This window comes from Cetorhinus maximus, chromosome 18, assembly GCF_964194155.1.
Source record: "Cetorhinus maximus chromosome 18, sCetMax3.hap1.1, whole genome shotgun sequence".
In the NCBI taxonomy this organism is placed as follows: Eukaryota; Metazoa; Chordata; class Chondrichthyes; order Lamniformes; family Cetorhinidae; genus Cetorhinus; species Cetorhinus maximus.
The window spans coordinates 68,305,251-68,316,464 of NC_135896.1; the positions used below are offsets into that span (position 1 = coordinate 68,305,251).

At 43.2% G+C, this 11,214-nt stretch overlaps 1 protein-coding gene across 1 annotated transcript; it reads left to right on the forward strand.

The window, feature by feature from the left end:
* Positions 1–6,730, forward strand: dtd2 (D-aminoacyl-tRNA deacylase 2). Its single transcript, XM_078562850.1, has 3 exons — positions 1–113; positions 406–475; positions 5,055–6,730. Exons 1-3 carry the CDS (start codon positions 36–38, stop codon positions 5,378–5,380), a joined length of 474 nt encoding a protein of 157 aa, XP_078418976.1. The 5' UTR covers positions 1–35; the 3' UTR covers positions 5,381–6,730.
* The last annotated feature ends 4,484 nt before the right edge of the window (positions 6,731–11,214 follow it).

The following is an 11,214-nucleotide window of genomic DNA, read 5'->3' on the forward strand; positions in this document are numbered from 1 at the left end:
TTTCCGGCGGAAGTAGCGGTGCCGAATTGCTGTTAATGGCTCGTGTGTTATTGCAGCAATGTCTCTCTGCCCGATTGCAAGTGGAGGATGATGCGGCTGCTGAATGTGTTCAGGTATTCGACAACCACACTGGGGACACCTCTTACATTCAATTAAGTCACCGTGGACGGATCAGCCCGATGCCCTCTGAGCCTTTGGACCCAGCTCGGAGTTTGGACTGGGACCTCAGGACGGGCAGGGTCACTCAGGATGTGAAATGGGAGAAAAGTTTAAACTCCTTCTCATCCCGTCGCCTCTCCGCTCCGACCCTTTTCCTTCCAGAGGTTGTGCGCTGCATTTCACTCATCAAAGTTCATTTGGTGGAAGAAATCTTGTATATTTTACACTGATTTCCCTGTTTTATAGATTCAAAGAGGGACATTGATCTATGTCTGCTTTTGTAAAGGTGCTACCCTCGACATTGTTCCCAAAATGGGTAAGTACAGTATATTAATGGTACATACTCATGGTTGCTATCACACCATGCAGTTTCTGTAACTTCCAATCGGTCACGTTTTTAAAAAATCTATGTAAAACAACTTTACAAACACCACCAACTCGCATTTATAGAGTTCAAGTTCCAAGGCACTTTACAGGAACATGTGACAAAAGTTGACAAGGAACTATAGGGGATATTAGGACAAGTGATTTTAAAACTGGTCAAAGAAGCAAACTTTCTTGAAAAGGAGGTAGAGGTGGAGAGATGTTGAGATTTAGGAATGGAATTACAGGTCACAGGTGGCTGAAGGCATTTCTGTCAGTGGGCGAAGGATGTGATTGCACTGGAGGGGGTGCAGGGGAAATTCACCAGGATGTTGCCTGGGGTGAAACATTTAAGTTATGAAGAGAGGTTGGATAGACTTGGGTTGTTTTCGTTGGCGCAGAGAAGACTGAGGGGCGACCTGATCGAGGTGTACAAGATTGTGAGGGGCACGGACAGGGTGGATAGGGAGCAGCTGTTCCTCTTAGCTGAAGGGTCAGTCACAAGGGGGCATAAGTTCAAGGTGAGGGGCAGGAGGTTTAGGGGGGATGTGAGGAAAAACTTTTTTACCCAGAGAGTGATGACGGTCTGGAATGCACTGCCTGGGAGGGTGGTGGAGGTGGGTTGCCTCACATCCTTTAATAAGTACCTGGATGAGCATTTGGCACGTCATAACATTCAAGGCTATGGGCCAAGTGTTGGTAAATGGGATTAGGTGGGTAGGTCAGGTGTTTCTCACGTGTCGGTGCAGACTCAATGGGCCGAAGGGCCTCTTCTGCACTGTGATTCTGTGAAGGGAGTTGGAGGAACACAGAGTTCTTGAAGGGTTGTAGAGCTGGAGTTGTGCATATTCTCAACTTGGTGGAGGGTAGAAATTGGGCGACTGACCAAGAGGTCATTGGAGTAGTTAACTCTGAAAGGGAACAAAATGTGGGTGACAGTTTTGGCAGCAGGTAAGCTGAGGCAAGGGTGGAGATTGGTGATGTTACAGAGGTGGAAAAAGCAGCCATTATGATGGAGAGAATATAGGGTTAGAAGCTCAGTTCAGGATCAAATAGGTTGAGGCAGTCTGAGATATTGGCTAGGGAATGGGAGGAAATAAGAGTTTGTGGTGTGTGCTGAAGACAATCATTTCACTTCATCCAGGACTGGGTGTCAGACAAGCAGGTTGGTAACAAGAAGTAGCAACTGACCATGTCTTCGGATGATTTCTCTGAGGTAGCACATAGATGAATAGTAGGGGTATAGATGAATAGTAGGGGTGGGTGGGCCAAGGTTAGATCCTTGGAAGACTCCAGAGGTAATGGTGCAGGGGCAAGAAAAGATACCATTGTAGGTGATTTTCTACCTACGCCAGGAGAAGCAAGAGTGGAACCAGGTCTGGACAGTCCAATGAAGGAGGCAGAAGATGTGTTCTATGTTGTCTAAGGCTGCAGAGAAGTCAAGATGAATGTGTAGGAAGTGTGTTTCACAGTTGCGGTCACATTGATTAGAATTGTTCCAATGCTGAGGTGGGGGGAAACCTGATTAATGAAATTAAAACCTGGAGTTGTGGGAAAAATTGTCAATGGTTTGAAAGTCAGCAACATGTTCGAGGACTTTGGAAAGGGAGGTTGGAGATGAGGTGAGAGTTTGCAAGGACAAAAGGAGTTGAGGCGATTTTCTTAAGGAGAGGAGTGATTATGATTTGTAGGGCAGTGGTGGGGTCGGGGGGCACTGTTATAGTATTGCCAGTTAGTGTGGGGCCAGCAGGAGAAATTTGGTGGTCATCAGTTTAGTGGGAATTGGGCTTAGAGAACTGAAGATTGGTCTCATGGGCATGACGAACTCAATGGGTATGAGGGAGATAGGGGGAAAAACTAGAGAAAGACAGAAGGAACAATTGGAACATTTCCTGTTTCTTTAAGAAATTCCTTTGGATTTCAGTTTCACTTTTTTTGTATATTCCTGACAGACCTCTTCTAGAAGAAAATTATCTTTTTTATTTTTAAAACATCTCCAATTTATTGCTGGTATTATCTAACTGTCCATTGGTTATACTTGAATTGTTTCCTCAAACATTGGAAATTTCTACTTTTTGACACAAGATCACAATATAGTTATGGATGAAGATAGCAATTCATTCAATTGTAATTTGCTTATCCAGGACAATCCTACGGCCTTTAATTACTGCATTTAATGGTTTCTTAGATAAATCCAACATTTGCACCTCTTATCGCCTCCTCTATTTCGAAGTTAATTAAAAGTGCTGATCATACTTCATTTGAAGAAGTAATTGCTGTTAGTCTTAAATTAACCCCTTACTAGTTTAGACTTGTATCCCATTGACCTACTTGTCATTTTTTAAATTGAAGTGCTATTCCGGATTTACTTTCTCTAATCCCTTTATGTAAAACCTCCACTCTTGCTTCTCTTTCAAGGTTAAATAGCCAAGATTTCTCTGGCCTTCTTAATAACTGACCCTTAACAGCAGAAATCAGTCTTGTGCCTCCCCTGATCCTTCCTAACCAGAATTGGACATGGTATTTGAGGTGTAGTTTGACCAGAGCACTGTACGGTTTGATCATGACCTCTCAATTGTATCAAAGTATTTTGGTTATATAATTCAACGTGCTGCTCTGCAATGATTTGACATATGTGTCAAGTCAATTTAGACTCTCAGATCTCTTTCAATATAAATCTTAGCTATTTCAACACATTGTCTGCATTAAATTGCATTTGATTGTTGTTTTGTTCACTCACATATTTTGTCCAATTTGTGCTAAAGTTTCTGATATACCTCCTTCAGTGTCACTCCCCTTTTCCCATCATTTTCCCACCACGTTTGATATTGCCTGAAAAGCTATCAATTTGCATTGATTTTTGAATCCAGGTTATTGATATAAATTAGAAACAACAACTTAGATTAACATAAAGTGTCCCAAGGCACTTTAGAAGAGCATTATAAAACAAAATATGACACCAGCCGTATATTAGGTCAGATGACTAAAAGCTTGGAAACGAGGTAGGTTGTAAGAAGTGTCTTAAAGGAGGAAACACAAGAAAGCAAGCTGGAGAGGTGTCAGGAAAGTATTGCAGAGATTAGACCCATAGCAACAGAATGCACAGCCACCAATGGTGGAGCGATTAAAGTGCGGTCTGCTCAAGAGGCCAGAATTAGAGGAACACCGATATCTTGAAGCATTGTGGGGTTGGAGGAGATTACAGAGATAGGGAGGGACAAAGCCCTGGAGAAATTTGAAAACAAGGATGAAAATTTAAAGTCAAGAAATTGCTTGACTGGGAGCCACTGTAGATCAGTGAGCACAGGATAATAGGAAAGGGTCTTTGTGCAGTTACGACATGGACAGCAGAGTTTTGGATGCATAGAAACAGTAGTCGTCTTCATTTTGGTCACCTTTTTTTAATGTAAGTGCCACATTTGTCAGTTTCCAATCAACTGGTACCACATTGGCACCTGGAGTCAAGAGACAACGTCTCTCAAATCTTCTGCCTTCCCTTATATCCTGTAAAGTAGCTATTTCACCAATCATCTTCAGTTCTATGTCCTTAAAACAAATTTTAAATACTACTAACAATCTATGAAAGAGCAGTTTTGTTTTTATTCCCATTCAGTTCTAAGTATAACAAGCTTTGAGATTTTTAAGAGTTTGGGAACAAGTCATCTGAATTCCCTTTTGGTTCTGAAAGGATAGATGAAAACTTGAGGGGAAGGAAAAGAAGATAAATAAATGAAGTTTTTTTTGCCACTGATGATTAACTTCTTGCAATGATATTAGTTAGCATTAATTAGTAATGTCACTAAGAGGCTCTAGGGAAAAGAGGAAAGTCAGCAAATTCTGCCCTGATGGAGTAGGGCTGCTCAGAAAGGGTTATGGCTGAGGCAGATTCATGAAGCATAGTGGAGGGAAATTAATGCTGCATTTGACCAATATTTGGAATTTTTATTTCTGGGTGTCTGAAATGGAAATGTTTTGCCCTAATATACCTCATCTTGATGGGCAGAAAATTAGGTGTATTGAAAGGAATGGGACAGGAATAGCCTTTGGAAAATACACCCAAAACATAAGTTTAAAAATTTAAATTGTGAAAATTTTAATGTTTCAGGTTTGCTAAGAAATTGCAACTTGGACACAGTATAATATTTAATAGAGTTTGAATAGGGTACTTATCCTGTTCCCTTCCATGAGTGCTCTGCTGCAGGTCCTTGGCTCATTGTCTGCTGATGCTTAACCCTGAGCCTTTACTCTTTGCAGTTTTTTTGTCAATGATGGCTTGCCATTGTCTTCCACTCTGGACCAGGGTGAGGAGGCATGACCTAAGCCTACCTCACCTGGAATGGGAATCAAACCCGCGCTGTTAGAATGATTTTGATCCACACTTTAGCCACCTAGCCAAGTGAGCTAACTGGCCCCCATTCAAGTTTGTTCTTGTAGATTTGACTAAATGTATTGCAGTTGAGCAGCTAGTTAGGATTATGAATGTAACTGCATGAATGTTAAGCTTTTATTATGTATTTTTTTCCCTACTGCAGTTAACACGTTGTTGAATGTGAAGCTCTGTGAGACCAATGAAGGCAACTATGTGTCAGTGTTGGATCTACCTGCTAATGTTCTCATTATACCTCAGGCCACATTGGGTGGTAAAGCCAAGGGGCGTAACATGCAGTACCATTATAACATTGGAAAAGAGGAAGGAAAAGAGCTTTATGCACATTTTGTTGCTCTATGTGAAAAGGAGTTTGCCTCAAACGGTAAATGTGCTGAAGCTGGTGTTGTGGTCAGGCATGGGACCTATGGGAACAGACAAGTGTTGCAAATGGACACCAATGGACCATACACACACATGATTGAATTTTAAATCATGATTTCATAATATAGAAATGTGTACTAGCTTACCTTTCTGCTGCTTTTAATTGGATAGGTCATTTTCTTTAGACCAGACCCGCAGTGAGTCAGTCCCCTAGTATTACTAGAGTATATTCAAAGTGTTTGGGTCTAAATGAAAGTCTCAACTGACATTTGAATTCTGCTTCATCTTGAATGAAATTTTATTTGGTAGTTTTGGCTAGAACGTTGGAGCAATTACCTCAAAATAAGATAACTCTAACCCAGGTTAGAAGAAAGGTAACTGATTAGACTCATCACACTTCAACATGGGTGGAATGATCTGGATTTAATCCCTGCCAAAATGCCAGATCCATTGGCAGGTTAGGAATCCTTTTGACTAATGAGTGGGTTTTGATGAGGCTCTTCCACTGAGCCAAGATATTAGCATTCCACCTCGAGTTGCCAAACCGATCAGATGATGCACAGGATGACGTGTCCAATCTATTCAAGGAAGGATTTCTAATTAAATGCTCATTCAGTGAGCTGGTGCAGAGGGCTGAATGGCTTCCTGCACCATAACAACTCTGTGATTCTTTAAAGGGGTTATAGTGACACTCAGAAATTGGATTTTTAAGGTTGCAGCAGCCACAGGAATGGTGAGGAGAGCATGGAGGGCCGCTCCTCAAGTCTCTCACTCATACCAAGAGGTCCTGCTGTGGGATCTGAGGGGCTGCAGTGAGGTGAGCTCTCCCAAGGACAGGTAGGAGAGAACAGTCTCTCCAACCAAGCAAACTTGGATGAAAATGGCCAAGAATGTCAGCAGCATATATGTGGTCACTCCAACCTGGAAACAGGATCTCACTCAGGAAGGCATGACGGTGAATGGCATCACATTTTCACCTTGCCATGCTTAGAGCTTTCAGTGTGACTGATCAAAGCCTTTGCAGCTTGTCAGTTTCACTGAGGAAGCCCTCCCCACTGTGTACTGACCTTGGTGACCCTGGCGAGTTGCTGACAGGTCAGGAAACAAATGCCCTGGCTGTTAAATCTAGAATTGATGGTTAACACAATACTTAATTGGCTTTTTTTAGTATCTTAATTGGTTTCCTGATAGATCCAAGGGGTTTCCTGTGCCTCAAAACCTGTCTGCTGAAAACTGGAAGAGGGCAGGATGATGTCAGGATTTTGACTTGACGTTACTTTTGTGGAATTTCACTCTCCTGTACCCAAACGTGCCTTTCCTTGCCTGGGAAAATTTCACCCAATGTGTTTCTTTCAGCTGATAATGAATGATGATGATAGCAGATGTGAAGAGTTCATGACATGTTATGTTCTGGTGCAATTTCAAATACTAAATAAAAGTAAGTTTTTCTCTGCACAATCATTTCTGGAAGCAGACTTTGATTCTTGTTATCTGGAAGCTGTACCTTATCTGAATATCAGATTGACAATTGTTTTATTTATAATTATCTTACTGGATTAAACTAAATCCTACTCATTGGTGGATATGTTCTGTTAATAAATCAGTGTTATGCAATACCAGATATCTTACAAACTCAAGAAACTTAAATACTTACCTACAATTAAATGGAAATATGAAGCAGAAAATAATTGTCGTCGATGTTGGTATATGAGTCAACCTTTGAAGCCTCACAAAATCCCTTCAAAATAATGAGGGTCAACATATATGCTGAGTATAAAAGTGAACTGCCAAGTGTGGGTGGTCACCATTTTTGTCATTTGTCAAGCTCTGAATGGGCCTGAGTTAAACTCCCGTGTATCTTCACAATACAGCTTGTCTTTCCTGCTTGATCCCTTGCACCCAGTTATAAAGTACCAGAAAGTAAAACGTTCATTTGTGGGTGAAAAATTGAGGAATGAGAGCATAGCGTTCAAAGCTGGAAACAGGGAGGTCGACTTATACACAGAATATATGCAGAAAAATGGGCGCAGAACTTCTGCATTTCTGGATGGTCATACCCCTGAGGCACACTCCCAAGGTGTGCTACAGGACCCCTTGTCTCCGAGTCCCAACACACTGACTATGCAGGAATTGCTGGGAAGTTTAGACTAATGATGGGCAATTCTCCTGCAGCTGGAACCAGGGAGAAGGTCTGCAACTCTGAGTTGGAGTCGGAGACTTCAGATGGTTCTGATTTACTTACCTGAATAGTTACCCAGGAAAAATTAGAATGATTAAAACCAGTTTTAACTCCCAGGTAACTATACTATTGCCTGGACATCCTCCACCACTCCGTTCCTGCCCCCCCCACCCCCCGCCCCTCCTCTGGACTCCCCGATTTATGACCCCACACTGCCCAGCTAGATCCCCTGACCTGACTAACCCCCCCAACATCCCACGGCTACCGCCCCCCCACCCCGACACACCCATCCACCCCTCACCCATCTTACCTCCTCATGCACTCTGCCACCCTACCCCTTCGCCCACTTATCTTATGCACTTACCTTTTCTTCATAGCTTCTCAAAGTGGCTTTACGGCAACTTAAACTTTGTTTCCCAAAATATGGAAGCTAGTGCTGTAAAAAGGGGGAATGGCTTCTGTAATGATTCTCTCCATTGCTCCCTGCGAGGACTGCTACATTGCGTGAATTTGTAAGGATGGAAGATGGGTGCAAAAATTGTAGGAAGGTAAACTTTTTGTCTTGGTTGGAAAAAGGGATCTGACCCAGATCAGAACTTATGGGCCATGATTTTTGTGGCCGAAAATGGGGTTGTCTTATATGCTGGGTTGACTTATATGACGTGATCTATGGTAGAAAATTGGGGCCAGCACATCCTTCCTGAGATACGGGGCCCAAAATTGCTCACAATATTCTAAATGTGGTCTGACCAGAGCCTTATAAAGTCTCAGCAGCACATCCCTGCTTTTATATTCTAGTCCTCTTGAAATAAATGCCAACATTGCATTTGCCTTCCTAACTATTGCGTCAACCTGCAAGTTAACCTTAAGAGAATCCTGGACGAGGACTCCCAAATCCCTTTGCACTCCAGATTTCTGAATTCTCTCCCCATTTAGAAAATAGTCTATGCCTCTATTCTTCCTACCAAAGTGCATGACCTCACACTTCCCCACGTTGTATTCCATCTGCCACTTCTTTGCCCATTCTCCTAACCTGTCCAAATCCTTCTGCAGCCTCCCCGTCTCCTCAATACTACCTGTCCCTCCACCTATCTTTGTATCATCTGCAAACTTAGCCAGGATGCCCTCAGTTCCTTCATCTAGATCATTAATGTATAAAGTGAAAAGTTGTGGTCCCAACACTGACCCCCTGCGGAACTCCACTAGTCACCGGCCGCTATCCTGAGAAGGACCCCCTTATCCCCACTCTCTGCCCCCTGCCAGACAGCCAATCTTCTATCCATGCTAGTACCTTGCCTCTAACACCATGGGCTCTTATGTTTCTGAGCAGCTTCCTGTGCGGCACCTTGTCAAAGGCCTTCTGGAAGTCCAAGTAGGTAACATCCATTGGCTCTCCTTTGTCTGACCTACTCGTTACCTCCTCAAAGAATTCTAACAGATTTGTCAGGCATGACCTCCCCTTGATGAAACCATGCTGATTTGCCCGATTTTACCATGCACTTCCAAGTATTCTGAAATCTCATCCTTAATAATGGACTCTAAAATCTTACCAACGACCGAGGTCAGGCTAATCGGCCTGTAATTTCCCGTCTTTTGCCTCACTCCCTTCTTAAACAGGGGGGTTACATTAGCGATTTTCCAGTCCTCTGGGACCCTCCCTGACTCCAGTGATTCCTGAAAGATCACCACTAACGCCTCCACTATCCCTTCAGCTATCTCCTTCAGAACTCTGGGGTGTAATCCATCTGGTCCAGGTGATTTATCCACCTTCAGACCTTTCAGTTTTCCTAGCACCTTCTCCTTGGTAATGGCCACCATACTCACCTCTGCCCCCCGACTCTCTTGAACTTTGGGGATGTCACTTCCACTGTGAAGACTGACGCAAAGTACTTATTCAGTTCCTCTGCCATTTCTTTGTTCCCCACTACTACTTCTCCAGTGTCATTTTCCAGCGGCCCAATGTCCACTTTTGCCTCTCTCTTACCCTTTATATATCTAAAAAAACTCTTGCAATCTTCTTTTATATTACTGGCTAGTTTACCCTCATATTTAATCTTCTCCCTCCTTATTTCTTTTTTAGTTGTCCTCTGTTGGTCTTTGTAGGCTTCCCGATCTCCTGGTTTCCCACTGCTCTTCGCCGCATTGTCTGCTTTCTCTTTAGCTTTTATGCTGTCCCTGACTTCCCTTGTCAGCCATGGTTGCCTCGTCCTCCCTTTAGTACACTCCTTCCTAGGGATGAATTTTTGCTGTGTCTCCCAAATTACTCCCAGAAACTCCTGCCACTGCTGTTCCACTGTCTTTCCTGCTAGGCTCATCTCCCAGTCAATTCTGGCCAGCTCCTCCCTCATGCCTCTGTAGTTGCCTTTATTCAACTGTAATACTGTTACATCTGATTCCAGCTTTTTCCTCTCAAATTGCAGGGTAAATTCTATCTCATTATGGTCACTTCCTCCTAAGGGTTCCTTCACCTTAAGCTCCCTTATCAAATCTGCCTCATTACACATCACTAAATCTAGAATTGCCTGTTCCCTAGTGGGCTTCACCACAAGCTGCTCCAAAAAGCCATCTCGTAGACATTCCACAAATTCCTTTTCTTGGGATTCATTACCAACCTGATTTTCCCAGTCTACCTGCATATTGAAATCCCCCATGATCACTGTAACCTTGCCTTTCTTATACACATTTTCTATCTCCTGGTGTATCTTGTGCCCTACATCCTGACTACTGTTCGGAGGCCTGTACATAACTCCCATTATGGTTTTTTTACCTTTGCGGTTCCTCAACTCTACCCACACAGATTCAACATCATCTGACCCTACATCATTTCTAGCTATCGATTTAATTTCATTTCTTACTAACAAAGCAACCCCACCCCCTCTGCCTACCTGCCTATCTTTTCGATAGGATGTATATCCTTGGATATTTAGATCCCAGGCCTGATCCCCTTGCAGCCATGTCTTCATAATGCCCACCACATCATACCTGCCAATTTCAATCTGCGCCACAAGCTTATTTACCTTATTTCGTATACTGCGTGCATTCAGATACAACACTTTCAGTCCTGTATTTCCCGTCCCTATCTCATTGTTGTCCCTTTATCTGATGTGCTTGAAGTTAGATTCCTAGCCCTTTCCAAACACTCTGTCCTATTTTGTGTTCTGGAGACTTTAATAGCCTCTCCTGGGCTCTCTTTTCAGTTTTTTCATAATTTTCCATGAAGTTGAATCCACCTCCCCACACACTAACCTGCTGCTTTGTTTCCCATTAGTCATACTTCTGGGAGTTTTACCCCCCCCCCCCTTTTTTTTTTCTAGTTTAAAGTCCTGTTGACCACCCTATTTACCCTTTTCGCTAGAACATTGGTCCCAGATCGGTTCAGGTGGAGACCATCCCAACGGTACAGATCCCCCCTGTTCCAATACTGATGCCAGTGCCCCACGAAATGGAACCCCTCTTTCCCACACCACTCCTTTAGCCACGTGTTTACTTCCCTTATTCTCGTGTCCCTATGCCAATTTGCATATGGCTCGGGTAGTAATCTGGAGATTATAACCCTTGAGGCCCTGTTCTTTAATTTAGTTCCTAGTTCCTGATAATCCCCAAACAGGTCCTCTTTCCTAGTCTTACCTATGTTATTTGTCCCGACGTGGACCACAACAACTGGATCCTCCCCCTCCCTCTCCAATATCCTTTCCAAGCCGGTCAGCGATGTCCCTCACCCTGGCACCGGGCAGGCAACATACCATGCGGGACTCTCGATCCT